Source organism: Anticarsia gemmatalis, chromosome Z, assembly GCF_050436995.1.
Source record: "Anticarsia gemmatalis isolate Benzon Research Colony breed Stoneville strain chromosome Z, ilAntGemm2 primary, whole genome shotgun sequence".
NCBI lineage: Eukaryota > Metazoa > Arthropoda > Insecta > Lepidoptera > Erebidae > Anticarsia > Anticarsia gemmatalis.
Window position 1 is genome coordinate 11,402,743 of NC_134776.1, and position 23,392 is coordinate 11,426,134.

At 35.2% G+C, this 23,392-nt stretch overlaps 2 protein-coding genes across 8 annotated transcripts in view; one reads left to right on the plus strand and one right to left on the minus strand.

Moving 5' to 3' along the window:
* The window catches only part of LOC142986725 (WD repeat-containing protein 47), a 39,392-nt gene extending 24,700 nt beyond the window's left edge, over window positions 1-14,692 (plus strand). For all 4 annotated transcript variants that reach the window (XM_076135333.1, XM_076135334.1, XM_076135335.1 and 1 more), the window contains 5 exons: window positions 2,209-2,386; window positions 6,700-6,843; window positions 8,729-8,884; window positions 11,872-12,091; window positions 12,261-14,692. In XM_076135333.1, the coding sequence (XP_075991448.1) occupies window positions 2,209-2,386; window positions 6,700-6,843; window positions 8,729-8,884; window positions 11,872-12,091; window positions 12,261-12,406 (844 nt within the window). In that variant the 3' untranslated portion in view covers window positions 12,407-14,692. The remainder of the gene's footprint in view (window positions 1-2,208; window positions 2,387-6,699; window positions 6,844-8,728; window positions 8,885-11,871; window positions 12,092-12,260) is intronic.
* Window positions 14,693-15,555: 863 nt separating this feature from the next.
* The window catches only part of LOC142986396 (uncharacterized), a 122,282-nt gene continuing 114,445 nt past the window's right edge, over window positions 15,556-23,392 (minus strand). For 2 of the 4 annotated variants that reach the window (XM_076134880.1, XM_076134881.1), the window contains exons 10-11: window positions 21,346-21,500; window positions 15,556-20,774 (exon numbers count right to left, since the gene is read on the minus strand). In XM_076134880.1, coding sequence (XP_075990995.1) covers window positions 21,346-21,500 — 155 coding nt within the window. In that variant the 3' untranslated portion in view covers window positions 15,556-20,774. The remainder of the gene's footprint in view (window positions 20,775-21,345; window positions 21,501-23,392) is intronic. The other 2 variants (XM_076134883.1, XM_076134882.1) reach the window with 2 other exon arrangements.

Below are 23,392 nucleotides of genomic sequence, written 5' to 3' on the forward strand. Positions count from 1 at the left end.
GTACTAAAGTGATCGTTTTAACCGCAATACAATGGTCGTTAATAACTGCTTTTGTTCCTCACCCGGCACATTATAATAACAATGATGCTATATTGTACTTTATGAAATAAGGTCCGGTTGGAGGTGGAAATTGTACTGCGGTATTTAGCTCAGTGCTTACACTGTAATACGTTCATGCTTTGTTAAACCACGCTGATAAAGGATTGGCGTATGTGAAATATCAGCACATTTATCTTAGCGATAGAATTCAATACCAGCTATCAACCATATCCATTGTATTATAACAGCCCGTTATATACTAAATACGTGTAGGCTTAAGCAATAAAAGTGGCATTTTTTTACAATACAGCTCAAATAGACATACTTTTTTTAACTGTCAGTAATCAGTGTTAGAACATACTATTCAAAAGACTTCCTCTATTATGACAGTCGTGTATTTGTAGCAATAGATAGATTGCTTAACAATTTGCTGGTCCACGATAATTCTGACAAATTCTCCGCGACGTTACGGCGCAGTAGCATTGTATATGTAATTTACTTGTGTGTACATAGGCACGAGTCATTTGAAAGACTTGGTATTGCACACCCTCGGTTATAACGAAAAGGGTTCAAAGAACCATTTGTCACAACAATGGGGGGAGTTTAAACAAGTGATGACACTGCCATAAAGCTCTTTTAACTCATTCAAATATCTACGTGTTACAAAACGTATATTACGTCGTTGGATCGTGAATTGAATTACGGAGATTTCCTACAATACCTTCTAGATAATGTAAATTGCACATGTTATTATAAGCAATAAGAATGTGTTGTTACATGATTACTTATAATAGCCGCGGTATATTTATCCAAACTATTTGATGTCTTAAAAGGATGACAACATTCAACAACTAGATGATAATCGCGTTACTTAGCGTTTATCCTTGACTTCAAAGCAAGGTGATTAATTACCGTAGTGCCTTGTCAGTTTACTAAACATACATATAAACAATTACTACAAATAACTATTTTTTTCTGACCAAAGATCTACGAAAGATTCATAAACTAGAAAAGGTTTGTTCACTGGTTTCGGCTGAGGTACACTAATGTTATGTATTTATTAAATACTAGCTTCTGCTCGTGACGTTATCGACATGATGTTTAAAAAGGCGTACAAAAACATGTGTTAATCCAGGCCATAAACTATCTTTGAACCAAATTTCATCAATGTCTTTTCAGTAGTTACAGCGTTATTTAGATCCCCAGTACTCGTATTCTCTATCAATGGTTTCAATATATCATTCAAGTAAATGAACGGTAGTGATTTCTAATTAATTATTCTTTATTAACTTAATATGTATTCCATGATCTGCTTTCAAGGCGTCATAGCGTCTACCTGTGGCATCTGCCATCGCATGCATTATGCATTAAACATAAATATCGTGGTTCTACACCATAAAACAGCAGGTGTAACTATAATTTATATAAGAAATATCGTTATCGGCTATCGCTGATTAATAGAAGAGAGATCGATCATAAAATTAATGTATTTTTTAATTGAAGGCGATTATAGATGACGGTGAATGCCCGTTCAGATATAATAACTAATATCATATTGTTGCTTTATCAATTTGCTAACTTATAAACATGTTCTAGGAGGAATTTGAATACAGTTTTATCACAAAATTATCGCTTAAATAAATTTTATTGTAATACTTTCGGTATCAAGAAAACAATCATTTGGATTAATTAATTAATTTGTTTACACTATATATGTAAAGACAACGTCCCGCACCCTTGGCATTCCCAGAACAAAAAGTGTAAACTATCATTAATCTAAGTCACAACTTTAATTCCATTTCGATAACACACAGTCGCTGTTTATACTCGTATGTGTGATGTAAAACGCTCTCAATGATTAAATTGTTTGTGAACATTCCCAGAAGCCCCCTTTCCAGTTAAGATTAGTTTATTACAGGCCTACCTAATTACTGCAAATTGAACCACATAATCGTTTGTTTTCGTTAAGTATGGTGCTTGTGTCTCTTGTACTGTTTTGTCTTCACTGGATTAAGTTTCAATTAGACTAGATGGCTGAGATATGTAGGATTCGTTAGGGCTGGTATCCACCTTGCGGGCTGGTTGCAATGATCTTTTCTGTTAGATAAAACTAAACCTTACGAGATAATTAATGCTTTAGCCAAATATCTAATGGTTTACCTTCTTCAGGGACAGCAGTGCGCCCACAGCACCCACAGTGCTTCTGAAGAGGACCAAGCATCACAAAGGCAGTATCTATTGCCTTGCCTGGAGTCCGGCAGGAGACCTCCTCGCCACTGGTTCCAATGACAAGACCGTCAAGCTGATGAGGTTCAATAGTAATGCTTGCAACTTGGAAGGACAGGAGGTGAGTTTGGATTCTATTTGATAAAGTTATTTGTGCCTGTAGAAGGAATGCTGCTATAATGAGTTTTACTAGACTCTTAATGATACTCTTTCTGGAATGTTCTTGAACTCGTGTAATCAGTCGTAGTGAAATGACATATTATATTATCTAGAGGTAAACATGTAATTAGCCCTCGACTCGGTGCAAATTTACGTGTTGATAAAAATCATGCGTGAAAAATCCTTGCGTGTTGATTTACTGCTTATAGTAAATATAAGTTAAATATTATCAAAAGACAAAATAGGCAGTACGATCTATTTTGAGAACAAACTGGTAGGTACTTACTTTCAAAAGTCCTCGTTCTTATAATACACATTTGTAGGGTTTTCGTCAACAATAGCACGTCTGGTTCTATATCACACTGAGATCGTAATTCTTTCCCTTCCACGTGAAAAGGCACTATGTAAGGCGATCCGTTGCTCTATAGGACTGTCACAGAATACCTTTTAGAAGATGTTCTGCGACTTTATTACGTAACTTTGGTCGATATGAACTTGATTTATTCTAGTTTCATTCGAGTGTTTGTGGAATATCTCCACACGTGTAGAACTTTGTTATAGTAGTCTGCAAATATGGATACAATTTATTAATTAGTGTATTTTTCTCCGCTTTCCTATTTCTGCAGAAAGAACGTAATAAAAGTAAAAACAAGCGTATCGTTATATTAATTAGCGCATTAAAAGCCCAGCCAGTTGTGCAATAAGTACAAGAGTACATCTTGTATAGAATTTGCAAATTAATTAACTTGAACTTATACCGTGTCAAATGTTATCGAGTTGTTTCACAGATAGCTATATTTAACGATGTATTAATTGTTTTTATTACAATTAGTTGGCCTTGTATTATCTTCGCTGGTAATATTATACGTAAAAGGTGATTCACTTTGAAGGAAATTGAATCCGGCTAGATGTGTTAATAAATACCTATTGGCAAGTGCGCCAATGTTATGAATAGGTAATGATGAGTGTTTGTCTAAGTTTTTAAGTTTAGGACTTATAGCCATAAATGACCTCATTTCTGTTTGAAGATGAATCAATTTATTTGTTTTGTCATATAAATACTGCATGATACCTATTTGTGGTTATTGTTATTTTATGTTGAATTTGCTTGCTTGATATTAAGTAGGTAGGTACCTATACGAGATCTTTTCTTGTTTGTTTTATGACTGTGCACTTTAGTTGTATCACCAATAGACATGGTATACATGTAGGTCAAGGTTAGCCAGGGCAAATACTCATTAGTGACCGATGTCATTTACTTAAGATATTTTAATGAGCTCCTTATATTAGAACAGCGAACAAAATTTTCCTCGTGTTTAAGCAAAAGTAATTTTCAAGTTTCAATTACTTGTAGAGCTAATAAATTACCTAAAAATGAAAGGCCGTTCCTGTCGAAAGCATTCCGATCTACAAATTTCGTAATGACGGCCATTGTCGCGCGGATAAGAAGCGGGATATTGTGCGTAAAACCGATTCGTGACCTTGACGCGGGAAAGTAATATCAAGGAGGATTTTATTTAATAAAGTTTATACCAAATTACATTACACCAATTCCTCCATGCGTCTTAAATAAACAACAGTTCTGTCAATAATTTGCCTGCTCTACCATTTTGTATTAGACTTTTATGTCAATGGCATATTGACTCCAATGAATAATAACTCCAAGGTATTAACGTCGACTTACTCCATTCTTTGTTATTATGCTTGTTTATACAATCTTTTCAAGAATTTATGAGTTCAACCACTTCAAAAATTTTCCGTTCTACCAAATTGCTGTTGCATTGCAATGCAATTTTAAAACAACATCGTTGTAGTCGGCGCAACTGCGCTTTAAGAAATATTAATGTTGCTTTTGCTCGATAACTCTAGAGGCTTGCAGTCAGAATTACAATGCAATTTTGGTTATTGTTTCAAAACAATTCCGTAACAAGCTTCTGTTTGATCCGACTTTGACCTTTATCAATTCAGTTCAATATATTCGAGTCATTTGTAGTTACAGATACAATCGCAACGTTTGACTTCGAATCCAATGCTAGCGAATAATGAGCTTTCCCATCACTGTCCATCAATGTCGCATAAGCTTGAGAATTGATGGCGTAAATGCAATTTATTTGAAACGTAACCATGTCACTGCATCGTCAGCGTTTAACGTTTAACGATTGTCGATTTCGATTAAACGTAAATGTGTCTCGTACGCGTCGTCATGTGCAACTGTTATACTTAGAAATACTATTTACTGTACTGTTATGATTATTATAAGAAGTAACAGTTGATATTTTTATCTGTGTCGTGTGATACATAGCGAGATACAAATACCTCTATCCTATAGCCTTTATACCTTCTATTATTTAAATGCACATGCTTCGAGGAGTAAAGAAATTAACGAGACATTTAGATGTTATAAATTTATAATACTTATACCAATAATTCTACATAGTGTAGCCAAGAGATTAAATATCACGACCTCTCGTCGAGGACAACTTATGTAATCCGATGAATCTTACAAATTAAATAAAGCTCCAATTAAGATGTCTGAAATCCGACGATTGAAGAACATTGTATTTAAAGCAAGGCGCTTTTACTTAGAACAAATATTTTGTTTTACCTCGGATAACGAGCCACAGTCGGCCTGATATCAGAATACAATAGAAATGAAACTATTTTGCCCGAGTGAGTAACCCTTTTACAACTAATCTGATTATTTTGTGGAATAAGGGCATAAATTAACGTCTTATCTTTTCTACGATGGGTCTTATCACTGATAATTATTATTTCTATTCATAGATTACTACATTCTCGTTAAAATGGTTACACTATGGTGAGTTCAGTTGATTGAAACAACAATATATCATGTAATGACGTAAGTCGTATTATCACCAGTTAGCGTTAAACATACATTGCTTGCATCAGTACATTTATTATTCTAATACTTTGATCTGAGGACACATAGAACATGTTCAGCATTCATTCACACCTTATTTGTAATATTTACGTCTATCTGAAAATAGCGCACGTGCACGTAGCAAAATGAAATGCACCACTAAAGAAATAGAGGCGAATAAAAATTCATGAATGTGTGAATATGAAATGGGGCATTATTTTTATTATGGCGCATTCCGCGTTCAACCTTAGCAATAATCGGAATAGTTTCGCAAGAATGCGTGCGGGCTCTACTGATCTCTTCCGCGTTGAGAACTTAAAACGACAGCAATACAAGTACTTCATCTTTCTATGGATGAGATTCAAGCTGTTTCAAATTTGTTATTATCTAACTACATGTTTACCGAGACTGAATGTATCTATACTAATATTATAAAGCTGAAGAGTTTGTTTGTTTGTTTGAACGCGCTAATCTCAGGAACTACTGGTCCGATTTGAAAAATTATTTCAGTGTTAGATAGACCATTTATCGAGGAAGGCTTTAGGCTATATAACATCACGCTTCGGCCTATAGGCGCGGAGAAGCATCGGAAAATGTTACAGAAACGGGGAAAATTATGACCCATTCTCTCTTATGTGACGCAAGCGAAGTTGCGCAGGTCAGCTAGTATCAATTAATTTTATTTTCTTCATACATTTCCACGTAAATATTGCAATAGGTTAATTAGAACAGTAGGCACTCCGGAGCCATTTTGTTACCAATACACTAAAAAGCTCTCTCGTCTCAAGATGTAAATTCAGCGTCTGATATTTTATTATTACGAAGTTTCCATCAAACGTTTGATCTTCTTTGAACCTTTCTCTTCGATAAAAACGAAACTGTTTCTATTTAAATAGTATATCGATGCTTTGATTAAAAGTCTGATTTCACATCACTGACATCGTATTTTTCCTATGAATAACTGCTATATTTATGTAGGAACAGCTAATTTCGAACTCTTCCTATAAGTATGTTCCCAAAGAACGCGGGATATAATAATCAATCATAGTATGGCAAATAAAGAAAAAGGATCCATCTTTGAACCGAATTATGGGTCAGGCTATTAACTGGTCCAGTAAGTTGATAGGATCTCGTTTCAGATAAGCAATAGAAATGTTTTTTTTTTTATTTATTAATATTAGCTTATTAGAATGGGATACTGCTGGAAAATTCTTTAAGTAGAATCCTTCTTTTAAGTATTATAAATGTGAATTGTCAATGATAAAGTACAGCTTTATTCGATTGTAATGAAAACGACTCAATGTTTCCCAATCATAATGATGATATCATCTGGTCAATTTAGGCCGACTGTTGTGGTACAATCAGATTGTGACAATCACTCCAATTGTCGGCAGGTTGAGCTGACAATGCACGACGGTACAGTGCGCGACGTGTGCTTCATAGAGGATACTTCGAACAAAACCAGCTTGTTAGTGAGCGGGGGCGCGGGCGATTGCAAGATATACGTCACCGACTGCGCTACAGGGAAAACCTTCCAGGTAACTGTCATGTATTATGAATGACCGCGTTTTGTTTGTTTTCAATGACATTGGTTCGCCATTTAAGGTCATTTATGGAATTACCTCGCTGCGAATGGCGTTGTAAACAAGTATGACAGGTTTTTTTTTCTTTGAAAAGAACTCATACAATGTAAGCGAAAACAAGTTTTACTTGCAGATCCAGGCTTTTGGTTTAGAGGGAAAGGGCTCATATTTCGAAGTACAATTAACGTACACGAGAGGGTCCTTTGAGAGCCAACCTAGTTGTATGTTTTCGACATGTTGCCAAGATGTGATGTTTCGCTGTCTATGCAGCCATTATTTGATAAGAAACAACTTATATCTCCAGTACGAATGACCTAAAATCGAGAATAAATAAGTCATTCAGTACTTAAACAGTAGGTCGTGTATGACATAATGTTTATTTGTATGTTTTAATTATTGGACCAGCTTATCAGCCTTCAAGCCAATAATATTAATTATAATGTGTAAACATTATTTATATTAATGAAGTAGTCCTCAGGCTTATCTTTATAGTTCATTTTCTAATTGGTTACTAGACTATGACGGCTAGTTTTATAGATGTATGAATCGGTAAATTGTTTTTATACGGCAATTTTAACTGTTTGTTGTAATGAACAATTGAAAGAAGTAGTTATTAATCTAATTGTAAAAAGAAATGCGCGATATAGCATGAGATGTAATTAGGGATCTTATAGATAAGTACAAAATATGCAAGGAAATAATGTCTAGTGTGGTTAGTTGTTATCCAAGTGTATACATATATAGGGTCATATAACTGCTTAACTTCTTCCAAAAGAATCAAACACAGTATAACAGGTGTGAACTGAAATTGGTCTTTTAGTATTCCTCAAAACAATCACAGGAAAAATTGTCTCCTTATTGAATAAATAGATGACGCCAAGTTTCCAAGAAATTGTTACTCATAGATCACGTAATTGTTTTGTACGTATTTAGCTCCTGAACGAAAATACTTACCTAAAAAGGTTTTCCTTCATTGACTCTCTGCCGAATTCACGATTATCGCATTGATTTAAATTGCCTAACAATAGGTAGTTATAGAAAAAATTAGACGAATGTCTGTAAACCAAGCAATTGCATCTTACTGTAGTACTGTACTGTAGTAGATGTCTTCTTCCAGACACAAACAGGTACTTTTGCAATTTTTTTTTTTCGGGTGCCGTGTGTGACGTCACTTTTTAATCTATTTAATTGTTAACACACTTGAATTAATGTTGTGGTTTCATGGAAGTAAAAGCTTTCTGAGAATTAATTAAAATTTTTATTTACTTACCAAACTTTAAACGCGTAAAGAGTAAAACATGGCTACCACTGCCTTCTTTATTTATTTGCGTGAAACAGCATGTGGCAACACAATTTTACCATGCGAATGTTTTTGGTTCTACCTTGTGGGTTTACCTCAACCCGCGTCCCTAAGCTTTACCTCGGTCCGTGTGAATTGTCGTCCTTATGGCACGGCGGGGACACATTTACCGGCAGCGTCCTGCGCCATTTAATAACCCTGTTTAATCCCACCGACCGATAAGGCCTCCCTGCTAATACCTCAATATTTCTTCACCGTTGTGAAAGTGACAGCGTTATCCGTCATCGATTGTCATGCTCACGATCGTTTTAATTTGATTAACGGTTCCCAAACCTTTAGCTAGATTTCTAGTGAAATGAGAAAAGTATACAATCGTATCTTTATTGAACAATAAATATGAACTGGCGCTAGTTGGATCGCCGTGTCTATTTCGGTTCTAAGTATATTAAATCAATTCTACTTCAGTGAAGGATATATTTGATTTATTCCCGGAAGATTGAGCAAAGTGATTGGTAGTAACGGATGTGTTGTTGCGTGCAGGCGTTAAGCGGTCACTCCGGCCACATCTTGTCGCTGTACAACTGGGGCGGAGCGATGTTCGTGTCTGGCAGTCAGGATAAAACTGTGCGCTTCTGGGACCTGCGTACGGGCGGCTGCGTCAACGTCATATCGCCTCCAGCGGGACATCCGAGCAAGGTATGTGTTGAACCAACTATTGTACTTTAGGGTTAGAATAACTTGATAAACATAAACCGTTCTAAGAATGTCTGTCGGAACTGACCTCCCATTCGTTAAAGCAAGAGACCCGCGAGGGGATTGGCGATCCTGCCAGTTCCACAAATATTCCCGGAGAGCTGTATTATTTATTCAAATGCTGGCTACATCGTGTTTGTGGGTTTCCGCTCTGATATTACCGTTTCATATGCAGAGTCGTGCTAAAAATCGAAAATTGATTCAAAAAAATTTAAGATATGAATCTGAAAACTGCAACGAGAAAATACTCTTGTTTTTTGGGATATTTTTTTCTAGTCACTCCATATTAATTGTTACTGTCTGTTGTTGTATTGGTTAGTCAAATTAATTTGTTATCATCTTTGCGTAAACTGTAAAGTTACCTGTAACACACCATTCAAAGGGGGGCTTTGTTTCCTTCAATATAAAGAACAGGCTTTATAACAAAGGGCAGCTATATATAAAACTATTTATGTATACGAATGTTGGGACGGCGCCTATTAGCCGGTCAGAAGTTAGACTCCGACCCCGCGCTCCGTTTCACCCGAGTCGAGCAGAACATTGAATAGATTAACATCAATACTGGCTGTCGCATTTATTATTTATGTTGACGGATTATTATTGTACGAACAGGGTTCTGCGGGATTCAAGGAATTCAAATAACCTTGCAGGGTCGTATACTACTGATTTTACTGTTAACTGATATTGTTAAGAGAATTCAATTATTTTAGATTGAAGGTACCATTTGTTGTTTAATTGGGGTGAATTTTACGTAACAATTATAAAATAAATTCTTGTTTCTGATTACGGCTCACACAATCACCATAAATTAATAAGAAGCCGCGGAAGATACTAGATATTTATTCTTGTTATATAAACTGCGAGGATCTAAAGTATAAACTAAACAAGTCTTAGTCAAACATAGTATGTCGATAACTACTGCATGTATTATGTAATCTTATTAATTTTATACACACCACTCGTGCAGTTTCGTGTCATCGCATACGTTTAACATTAATATTACGCCTATTATCATCTCTTTAGCAATAATGATGTCGTGCGGTAAATTCTTGTACATATTTTTTACTGCTCTACTTATTGGCTTGCAACACTGACGTTGTTCAGTTACTAGCCTGTAACAAATACATGCCTTGTATTTCACAACGTTTTTCCTCTATTTTCGTCTTTCAATATAGACTTTTGAGTGAAAGTTATTCTTTAGCGAACAATGCTTTTTCCACGAGCTAGCTGAAATTTCATCGATAGTGTGCCAGATAAAATATGGGGAACAAAGTAAAAATATGTACGAAAAACAGAAGAAAATACTTTTTCATGGATTTATTCGACATGTATTCTTCGGAGAATAAAGAGATGCTAACTTAACTTTTCTATTTAGTACCACTTTAAACGGCTTACATTGTTTGCACTTCACTGATGTTAAAATGTAACAATTGTTGGCAATACGGCCCTACAAAATTACGTTATTCGTGTAACTTTATGATGGATTAGGCGAGTATTTAACATGTAAGCATACTATAAAGTAAATAATAATTTGCTTACTGTACAATAGTACGCGTATAATATATTATTAAAATGATTTATAGAACCACCCGTTTATTAAACTCTATTGTTCGCTGAAGCTGTTGCTCATTAATTTCGCCTACAATAAGGAATCATTTTCTTAGCTGTTAACCCTAATCATGTTTACGGATTAGTATTAATTGTTTTATCCGTAATTTTATAATATTGTTTTATGTACGGCACAATTTATGGTTTGGGTAGGCCGAAGTTATATCAAACTATCAGAAATATAAATATTTCTTTTTACGATTCCTTTAGTTAACTGCTCGTCATAATAGCAAAATGTCTTCGTTCCGAGCAACAAACTTAACGTTTAGATAGCAGTCCGGCTGTCAATATTAGGACAGTCTAGATCTTTCGACACGTGTTCCCGTCCATGGTCGCATCCCGATAGCTATTAGTACCTTCAGCCTTTCAGTTATCCTTCAATATTTTAATTAACAAATTGTTGAAGCTGTGTTCATTCATTTTCAATTGCTGTAGCTTATTGAGCGCGGCTACAGCACTTTACAATCTTCGCACTAAGTGTTCGTACCTTAATTAATATAAGTACTGCAATTTATTCTTTTAAAATATTGCAGTGGGACGTAACTGGAGTAGTTTTTCTTAAACGTGGTTTCGTATTTCGTTCTATTTAAACACGTGATTTTATTGTGTTGCATAACGAAGGTTCTAGTTACGAAAATATTTGTTATGAAGGTTTATCTTCTTTCCAGTTATGTTTATTTCTTGCGGCAACTTCAGTGTTAGGCATATAACACTACTTTTAACTACTACTACAACATCATTCTATAGAAAAGACTTTAGGTCGCGATAAAAGGGTGGGAAACTCACACAACCTCGAAATGATCTACATTACTTTAATCCAGAGATTGGGTATATAAATGTATACCACAATATTACGTATTATTTTATCCCAAAAGTACTTATTAAGCTATCGTGGCTCTTTATGTTTATGTGTTTCTTGCGCTTCATTTACAATTTTTGCGAAGGGGGAATTAATGAGGAAACCTCTTTCTATGAAAAGATGTAAAACTTTGTACAGGGTCAATACTTCCTCGAACTGGGTTTGATTTTTTATCACATACGGCCAACGTTGGTACTTCTTTGAACAGGTAACTTAGTAGCAGTTTTTCCGGGGACTCAAATAAATTCAATTGACCGAATAGTTAACATCGACAGTTTTTAAGATTACGTAGCAAAATGATGGACCATACCCCGTTTTAGGCTGTTAGATACAAACAAGTACAAAAATAAATCACGCATCTCCCACGGGAGTAGACAAAGACAAGAGAACGCGACGATTCATACAGTTTTCCAGCTAGTTCCAGCTAAACAATTTATCAAAAATATTTGTTTTTGTGACGCAGGGGTCTGCAGTAGCCTCTCTAGCGGTGGATCCAAGCGGCCGGCTGTTGGTGTGCGGCCATGACGACGGCTCGTGTGCCCTCCACGACGTGCGAGGATCTCGCGCCCTGCAGCGCTTCACTCCACACTCCGGCGACCTGCGCAGTGTGCGCTTTTCGCCAGGAGCGTACTACCTGCTTACTGCGGGATACGATGGAAGAGTTGTACTTACTGATCTGCAAGGTTTGTTGCTGTTTTATTTAAACTTAAGTAGCATATGCCTTTTTTAACGCGCTTTGAAATGCGAAGGAAATGTCAAATGTCAAAATAATTTGTATTGTGATTGTATTCGCTTTTTTCGTTCTATATCAACGCGAATGAAACAAAACTTGATCGCAATTTGTGTTCCCAGGTGACCTGACATGCGCGCTGCCGAGTGTGCCAGTGGCTCGTCACCCGGACAAAGTGATTTCAGCGAGGTGGCACCCTGACGACTTCTCGTTCCTGTCCACCTCCGCCGACAAGACCGCCGTATTGTGGACGATACCGCCCGTCTAGCAAACCACTCCGGTCAGGACCCCTTGCTTATAGCGACATACACAAACAAAATTCACCGTGCATCACACCAGCTTCCCCACAAACTTTAACATTAAAACAGACAACATAGACATTTAAATATTCGACGAGACAAACACGGTGGGTTTTAGGTTGGTACTGGCATACAAGAATGAATACTACTAACATGTGGAGTGAAGATATCTAAAGACATTTGTACGTTCGCACACGCCGAGCGATATATTCGAACTGTGAGTGAGACCGGCTGCGCGATACGATGTGTTATATATTAGATAATACAGGATTTATTTACGACAGTTACAAAAATTCGCCCCTCGCTTTGCACGTAACTGATCACCTGTAGGCAATTCATATTCGCTTTTATTACGTCTCTGTAGCGACTGTTTCGCTTACTCACCTCTGGTCATTTATACAATCTCAAATAATAGATAGGGTCTTAACCTTCGTGGTCGATATTTATGTAGCTATCAATAATAATGTCAGTTGCCTCCATAAGGGTGAACTGATCTGTATTTTTTTTGTAATATAGAACGTAGGCCTAATATTGACCTATTCTGGAGGGCAGATCTAAAAGTGACAATGGTTGACATCAACCAATACGTATCAATAAAAGTAGTTATCTGCAAAGCTCTTCACCAACAATAATATCATATTGCACAATTAACTATAATACCACACATGCTTTGATATGCAAGTTTATGCAAATTTTAAATCCGCCTTTCAGAGTATAGTTATAAGTACGACAATGTTTCTTTTTCCAAATCGCAATAATACTTCCTTAAACCATTGATATACAATGTTGACCTTAAACATGTAGCTTCCATACATTAGTCTAGATTCGTATTTACAATTAGTAATTTTAATATTATGTGTACTATCATTGTTTGTGATTCGGTGTGCTGTACGAATGCTTATAATCTTATTACTTCTGTCGATCCAAACAAGAGCTTTAAAGGAGTACAGTCCACTACGTGAGCACTCAGCGTAAAACAATGTTGACTTGGAAAAAGTCGGAGGAACCCTCGATGCGAGTGAATTGTAAATAGTTTGCGTTATGTAAAGTGTCAAGATGTCATAATATTGGTGTGTTCGCGGTGTACGTGTGGACCAGTCACTCCTGCCTTTGAACATATTGTACGTAGAAGGCGTAGAAGCAAATACGTCGTGATTGTTTTGTCACAACAACCATAGGCTTAGACTGTAACTGGCTAGGCTCATTAATGTACTGATCTTCTTTTTATTTTATACACATTTTTAGTTTGCGGTTAAGGATTTTAAATGTTTAGTGATACGGTCTAATTTAGGAGTGCTGGATATCAGTTCAGAGTCCAATGTCAGTGATCGTTAGTAGACAAAGTTGTCGATTGACAACAGTGACAGTATACCTTGTAGTTGTGTTGTATGAGGCCGTTCACTGCCCACAATTATTTAATTTGGCTAAGAAACTATTGAACAACCGATTGGTTTTTAAAAATAAGAACAAATTCATAAATATTAAAATTTATATTATGTAAAGCGTGTTCCGTCAAATTAGTGCGGAATCCCGCTGTGTAAGTAAATAATTATTAATTGTATTAATATTTTAAAGAATCTTAAAGATTATAATGTTACTTAATATAATGTTAATAAATTGTATTGCAATATAATTGTGTAAGAGTTTGCACAAATTTAATATCATCGGTACGTATAAAGTTCAGAAAATTATTTGCATAGCTTATTATACCTTGTCAAACAAGTACTTACATTAAGTAGTGTTTGATATTTATTATTTTTTTATAATCGGATGTGTTATAAATATTGTATATGTTTGTTATCCGTGCGCGATTTATGAGACCGACTTGAAGCACCGAATGGAGCGATTGTGATTTTATCATGACAAAAATATATTATTTTTAATATTAATTTATATAGACGTCGTTGTATACTTAGTTCAATTTATTATGTTCTTGACATAAATGACGAATATGATGCTATGTAATTGATTTAATTTTAACGAAGATGTCGCTATCGTTCATCGTGTCTAAAGCGCGCGCGGTTACTTGTACTGTGACCGAACATGAAAAAATATATAAAAATATTTATTATGCTACATTGAACGCATAAAATCCAAATTATAATAAATAATTATAAAAATATACAAAATTTAAACGTCTCAAACTAAACCAACGAACATAAAACTGTAACCAGATCTTTGTTAAACCGAATTTCTTTAACACGTGTATCCATTATTATTTAAGAATATAATCACATTATTTACAATATATACAAGTATTTTTATTTTACTTCAAACCCTGTTAAATAAGTACAAACCACATTCCATTTTTCCTTACTACCTTTTACCTTCGTAATAAATGAAGTCTAATGACTTTTCATGGAAAAGTCTTGCTGTTTTAATAGGTAAGTAATGACATTGTCGACCATTTTATAACTTTTTGTAATTTTAACACAAATAAAAATCAGTAGTACCTATTAAAATCCGTCAGCAAGCTACGGACGTTTTGAATAGGTCATCACCTTTTGAGTCACCGATGACATCACTTTGCCCCAGAAGGCCAGAAGCGAGTACAAGCTTGAATGAATAACTTTTATATTATAAACTTACGAATTCTGTTATTCTTTGTTACCATATTAGTACGTAGGTATGTGATAATTCAAATTATATCTTCATGGGGCTATTTATGGTTTTCAAATAAGTAACAACCCGGTAACTATTCACTTTCAAATTAAATGTCTTGTGTTTCTTAATCCAGATGCCTGGGTTTTATCTTATTGTTATATTGATGTTAATTCGCGTATAGGTATAATGATTTTTAACACGAACTGGGCCGTAATCAATTTTATTGTGATATACGCGTACTACCTATAGAATATTTAAAACGGCAAGAAAAATATATACTGATCAGATACAAGATTTTTCTAATGAAAACCTAAATCCATCCAAAATACGTATATTTACTGATGTGGTCGTTTAATTCTCTGGAGTATTCCTGCTTACGACCATTAGCTTTTGTATCATTTGTTGCTTTTTTATTAAACTTCACGTTTAATAATTAAATAAGGTCGAAATAATAATATACTTAATGTTCCACTGCTTACCACGGTCTCCTTAAAGAATAGGTACGGGAGTAGTGACGCTCGAGTTTGCATACTGAATCCGTGAAGGGTCGGTATAAAAACTTTCTTGCTTTTGTTTTTATAAGGATGAACAAACTTTACACAACTTAACTAAATATTGTATTACGGATCAATGATCACTGTGAAAGGCAAAGGTAAATATTATAAATAAATAAACGATAATTTGATGGTTGGACACGTTTATTAATACAGCAACAGACATTGAATAAACAAGGATTTAAATATTCACTAATAATGTGCAACTACCAACTGTTTACGGTTCAACGTACCTGAATATATCTTTCAATTACTTATCTCTGACATTCTTTGCTAAAGGTGCTATTTATTTTTTTTGGGTTTTTTTCATTTGCTCATATGATTCATTTATAATTCGATACATTATTATATCCTATGGTATACATGCGTAATTGCGTACATTGAGTTTAATAGCAGTAAGTTACATTTCGAGTTCTCGTCACCAGATATCCGAGAGTGGGCAAAGAGTCCAATTATTCATTTTAGATTTAGTGCAAAACTCATAATAACATGAAACATCCCAACATTTTAAACAAAAATCGTACATTTAACAAAATGTTTAGAAAAAAACCAAAGCTATAATAATTTTAAGGGTTGTCCCAAAATTTTGTAGCGTTTTGTACAAAAGATCGCAGTCGAGGCTAAGTAAAAGCCAAGTTTTCGAAAAATTTACATAGATGTTCAATAAATATGACCCAAGTCTCGAATAATTCCCTTACGAACACTCCTAAATATTAGAAATTAGTTATGACTAATCAGTTATTTCATTACTCACTAATAGTATATTTAAATACTTATGGTAACTATTACCTAGTAAACAGTTTAAAGTGAACGTAACATGTGTAAATATAACCAAACCATCACGAATATAACTATGTACTTAATGAATAAGTTCCTTGACCATCTCAGTTGTAACAGATCAGATGCAGGTCGGTTGTCCATACCCAACCCGATATGTTTATGTACTTTCCATTTTCTATTTGTTACTTTGCATAAGAATAAAATTCCACTTGCATGCAATCGTAACTCACAATCGCAAAACCGACGTGCTTCTTTACTCAAGTAAAATGGATACGAAGTGCATCGAATCGAATTCAGGTACATTTGTTCCCAGTAATATAAGCTCGCTTGTACCAACAGTACGCTACAACTGAGACAGTTTTAGGAATAGAAATAACTTATGGACTAAACTAACAACCTAATAAAAACTTGAAAAATATACCACTTAACTTCTAACAAATACAAACATAACATAAGTAATAAAGCACGTTCTAGAATTTTATTACGATTAACAAATCGGAACAGCGATTACTTCAATGATATTGATTTATTATTTGAATATATTGATTATATGTTTGATTAATATTATTATCATAAAACATCTACTGACATGTAAGTGTAATATCGATTGAATAATTCTCTGTAATAAGTAGATACGTATGCAATATCATTATGTGACGTGTGAAGAAACAAAATGAAAAGGACAAAGAAAACGAACATTGATCAAGAGAGATCAAAAGATGTCTGAGCTCAGTGGACTCTGAGCTCGAAATAAAATAAAATACAGGATAGAAAAGAAAACTTTAATGGGAAACGTTTAAATGAAACACAAAAATTAAGTTCAGTATAAATGATAAAACCTTAAATTCGGAGCTTAAAATAAGTTCACTGTGTTGACATAGTTAACTACAGTATTTTAGAATTAGAATACGTCTACAGAATAGATATTTGTTTGACAAATCTTTTCATGTTTAGCTTCGCTTTACCCTGTTCGTGTACAGACTGATCGTCTTAAAGAATTGCAACAAAGAGCTAAGAAGCACAGGTAACATAAAAGCTCATAACTTCGGTAATAGAAAACTATCGCCGGAGCTAGGTAACGTGTACACATAATCAGCTTACAGCCAAGTGGGTCACAATATGATGTGACAAATACAAAACTAATAACATTTTATGTATTTAGGAAAATATTAGAAAATAAAATGTGCAACGCAGTAAAAATGAACTTAACCGATTCATTGCCACCTTCATTTTCGTGAACATTTCAGCCAGGCCCCATTCATTGGTCGGTGGCTCACCATTTGAGCCATCGGCCTCCCTGAAGGATGACTCAACTGATGAGTCATTGGCTCCTTGTAATGATTTAATGCTTTTCGCCATCATTCGAGCCAGTCTGACAACCAGAAACGTGTTACTGTGTTCTCCTATTCGAATTTGTGGATAATAAAAGTTAATATGGCGTTTCAAGGTAGTATTTGTTGGTTTTAATGAAATATTGCAGAGGTAGTAAACATTTTAGTAGTATTCAATCATTATTTATTATTGTAATATTATTTGTAGATAATCAGGACTACGACGATTTTACTGAATGTAGCCAGGCAATGTTTACTGATTTCCATGATCAACAAATTGAAGATAAAGAAAATCAAGGTTTTCCAAGCTGTAGTCAATCGATTTTACAAAAAAGTGTACCAAAGAAGCGTCCATTCACTCAATCTCGTAATAGTTGCAATGTAGTTTCTAACAACAGTTCAGATACTAGCATTGAAGAAATTTTGGACTCTGATGAAGACGAAGATAATAAAAGAAAAAAAAATAGTTTCCATATGAATGAAAATAAAATGAATAATGAGGTCTCTATAGAAAAAAAAACAGAACATGTTTGCTGTGCAGCAAAAAAATATTTTAATGCATTATTCTCTAAGGATTTGGCAGCAGAATTTAATACCCAAGATGAGTTGCCTCCAATTTATGCTCAGTTTGAGCATGATTTAGGCATAATGCTTGCTTTTAGGTTGAGAAATGTACCAGCAGACAAACGTTTAGAGTGTTATGAGAAACTAATTAATACTGTTAGACAATATGAAGGGAAAGAATAAAGAAAGATAATAAACAAGACATTTACAATAGCAATAGCTCCTCGAACGAGCAATTATTGTGTTTATAAATTTTATAAATATTTATATATTTATTTGAATATATGCAACAAATGCTTGTATAGCGATTTAAAAAATATTCAAGATGTTTTGCGGCAGTTATACAAAAGGTTTATGACACCTGACTAATAAAAATATTCTCTAAATTGAAGGGCCAGGTCTGATATTCACGGAAATGTTTAATGAGATCTGAAAAATGGTAGTTTAAGTGTTTTTTTTTTTTTAATATCCGTTTTTATACAATTTTGGTTTGACTCACCAATTGAGCCATCGGCCTTCCTAAAGGTTTTTTAATGACTCAACTGTTGAGTCATTGGCCATGAATCGGTTAAACGGGTGTGATAACGTCAATGGACCGTAAAACTTCTACCAAAATAGTTCGGTTTCTTTCATAGACCTATTCTTTCGAATATAGGATAATTTTTCACTTGGTTGCTTTATCCTTTCCATTTGCCTAAAAGATTACTCAAGTGACATTTGACGAAACTATGATGTATCCTTTCGTACAAACATTTTATTTATACATTTATAAAGTTCAGCAGTGAGAGTAATAAGGCGCATTTAGCTCAGTAAATGATATTATGTCCGAGCCAACCAAACTAATTTATGGATTCAATACAAACCCACTTGTGCCGTACATATTGCAATTATTTTGGCATTACATCTTGTTATATTGAGTTCTGGAAATATCTCCAGTAATGCAGTGCTCGTGGCTTAGTAAACCACTGCCGGATCGATGTCTGTTTTGTAGATGGGTGACCATATTATACATCCCAAGTTCCTTCGTGTTTTGGAAGGCACGTTAAATTGTGGGTCCCAGCTGTCATTTTCAAAGATCTTTGACAGTCGTTAACGGTAGTCAGAAGATTGAGAGTCTGAAAACCAGTCTTACCGAAAGGTATTGCTTTATAACTCAGGTAACTGGGTTGTGGAGGTTCGATACCTACTCAGTCGCTCCATGAAAAAACTGGTAATCAGCTGCATCTGGTGAGACTGGAAGCAAACTCCAACACAGTTAGAAGAAAGGCTAGGCTGATCTAATGCAGTGGTATACCAAAATCTTTCTATGCTTTTTATTAAGAACTCCTATAAGAAATATTAATGCTCACAAAACGTTAATTTTGTAATGCATGGTCATGTTTGAATCTGATTACAAATTCAAACTTAACCAAACCGTTTAAGGTCTTAGACCTTGAACGAAAGTGTGTAATTTCATATCGTAAAAACTATTTTGAATTGAACCACAAATGTTACGACGAAACTGATGAAACTAAACAAATTTAACTTGTAGTAGAAACTTTAAATTCAGCAACCGCGACGAACAAATTTTGGATTTGTATGGAGGTGTAAAATAAAATTCGTATCCTTTTTTATTAAATGGCCTCTACCAGACCAGACGGTCGGTGGCCGCTAAAAAGCAGTTCAAGGGCACATTGCGACCTGCGGACAGCCCTGCCGAGGGAACCTTCCAGCCGTGAGACCGGCGAGATGGAACTCAAAATGAATCTTACTTGTTAGCTTTTAGGATTCACTTTTGTAGTGCCTTTACGTGTAGTGGACTCATAGTCTTTGAGGACTAATATGTCTGATCGAGCCTTATTTCCGTCACATCCGCTGCATCCGGCGTCGCCTCTTCCGTACGGTTGTATATCTTTCTCCGTAATGATCAAACTTTAAGAGAACGGTGGTCTGAACTATATGGTCGACGCCTTGACGGAGGATACCCTTTGTCTGAACTTTTAATTCTATTTTGGTAGCAGTCATGGTTCGTATTGACATTCACACTTAGATCATTATAGCATAAATTTTCGGGTAAAGTTATGTCTAAAAAACGAAAAGTAAAACAGCTGACACACAAAGTGTCTCGAACTTATCAAATATAAAATGAAACATTCAGCGAAAATATTTGAGGCCGTATTAAAATAAAAATTCATAGCACATGTGTCATAAATCATGGAAATTGGAATAAGAATTGAAAAGTGAATAAAAAGATCTTTAAGACGTCGTCTGAAGCAGCCGTTGGTCGTGGATTTACAGTGAGTCTTTCTTGTTCTTGTCTTTCGGAGTCTTAGGCGGCGGCGGCGGTGGTGGTGGTGGTGGCGGCGGCGGGTCGGCGGGCGGCACTCCGGCGGCAGACATCTTGCGGCGCTCGAGACGAGCGCGCGACACCGGCCGGTAGTACTGCTCGCTGCGCCGCCGTCAGCGCTCCGGCGGCGGCACCTCCGACTCCAGCTCCATCCACAACGAGCTGATCACGCGAGCCTCTGTCACCACACACAATAATATTACTCAATTAACCACCGTCTTAAACAGCGAGTACCAAAAACCTTTCCAAAAACAACGTGTCCGTCACCTTCTACCACCATATTTAGTCGAGACACCATGATTAAAAGCTCGTCAAAATCAAGTCCAAATACTTTCAAGAATAGGTGTAAGATGAAGGGTTAATTTTTACAACTAATGACGATGCCTTTATGTAAATCTTAGTAAATAAAATTACAAGTAACTTGTCCACCCTAAATCTAAAATTAGTAATACCTTTGCCTTTAAAGGTGTGATTTTGATGTATAAAAGTATGTGGAAATTAGAATACGATAATGTGTTACTGATAGTATAAAACGAAATAGTATATGTATAGAATGTCATGTAGATGTGATTGGTACGTGATAATGTCATAACTCCTTAGCACCATCGATTCTGACTGTACCAAGCAATTAATTAATATCTTAATTCTCTTGCTTGGTAACGATAATGAAACCTGTAGATTGTATGATTTTATTACGATTTTTGGATGAGCTATGAAAATAACGGAACATAATAGTGAATACTAGATACCTAAACAATTTCTTGTGGATAAGGTTCAAATATTTCTGTGATTGAAACGTCGTCATAGTCATCTGTAATGACAGATATTTTGCTACTGAAGTTGAAAATATATTTAATCCTGTAGTTGGTGGTTAAACTATCTACTTCATCACTGCTGTCTTCATCTATAAAACGGAGGTAAATTTAATATTACAAATGCACAATAGAATGGACTATCGTTCAACGGATATAAAACTCATAATACTATGAATTCTCATTTCATAGCTTTGTGCTTTAAACGGTTGGGAAATGGAAAACTTAAACGTCAAAACCAGTATGAGAAAATAGATGCAGGTACTTTTGATTAAATATATTGCTTATGAACTTAAATATAAACCAAGACTCCAAGCTAAATAAAACTAAACTTTCTTTCAATAGAGAAAAACAATTTAAATTGTTGTTTTAGCAATTTCTGTCGTAAAGATGCTTGTCTTAAACGAGCCAGACGATACTAGTGATGTAACGAGTAACGACCAATTAAACCACTTGATTAGTATCGCGGTACAAGTGGAAATTCGAGAGACATACATTTATTTCATACATTTCCTTCAGCACTTTATACTCCGGATAGTCCATCCGTAAGTGGTGAAAGCGATGAGTTTTATTTTGCCATACTCACTACTCAGTTCGATGCAATAAAAAAATGCGAACGTAACAGCCAATCATTACATTGGAAACAGGAAATTGAATGCGCACACGAGCAGGTATCGTGCAGACTGCATGCTGTATTGCTGTAGTTCTGATACTCCATATTTTTTTCTCTACTTCACTATTCCAAATTGCAATCTTTATCAAGTTCCCCCGAGAGACAGGAAGCTGATTGGAGTTCTTTTTACCAAGTAGGACACGGTATACGTGCATATGCTAATAAATCCGGATATTACCTACTTTATTTTTATGTATCCGCGCGCTTAAGGGACCTGATGAGCCTCCTCAATACCGCAGGATTTTGTGATACGTTTCTCATTATTTTGCGGCTGCCGAGATTTAAGATATATTCTAGATATTTATAAAATGAACCTTATTTGCAAATATAGCTACATAAAGTAAATACTTTAGTATAGTTATCATCGTTGCTTTTTTGTTACGCAATAAGTTCTCATACAATATTGAGCATTGAAACGCATATAACTCTTAAACATCTAAACAGTAATCTTAATCTTTCATAGAAGAATATGTCTAGAATACAATTACTGAAACTTTTCGATCACAAAAACATTTTTCCGCGATTTTCGTTCAATTATGTCTGTCTGAAGCCAAAGTTGTTACGTTAAATGCTTCCCAAATATTCTTATTGAATATACTCTCGGTATCACAATGATACATCGCCACACAAAAGCATTCTAATCCTATATCAGTCGGACGGCCTATTTACAAAAGCGTTACTCCAGCCAACATATATCCAGTACGGCTCATATTCTCCGCCACGGAGCGACTTGAGTGTTTGTCCGAATGAATACGTATTGATAGTAAATATTGTGTTACATACGAGTCGTAAAGGCGAACTTACGGAATGGTCCTGGATAAAGATACCAACATCTTATCGATAAAATACGGACACGAGGACGTGTGGGGACAAATTGATTAATAACTTGAGTATTTCTTTTGTGTTGATCCTACAGGCGCTGTGTTTACTCAGGTACAAAAAGACGGTATTTAATTAAGCTTCGACTGACCTTTCCGGTATGTTATCGACTCTAAACTATCCTCTTAGAAGACACGTTCGAAGTGCAAATCACTTTATACAGACGTGTAAAACAGTGATTAATGGCCTACTAATTTCAGTTCGCTTAGTTTTATCACACGACAACTATCCGCAACAAAAGCCGTGCCCTTACAAAACTAATGGCAGTAAACCGCTAATAGCAACAGTTTCTCGTATATTATTTTATAGTTCATTACAAGGAAAAAGCGCCTTAACTAGTTTTGTTGTTCAGGACGGAATTTGTCGACAGAGCTAATATATCACTATCGGAACATTTTGTCAACGTCCTTTGGTCGTACGCCAAATTCGAAA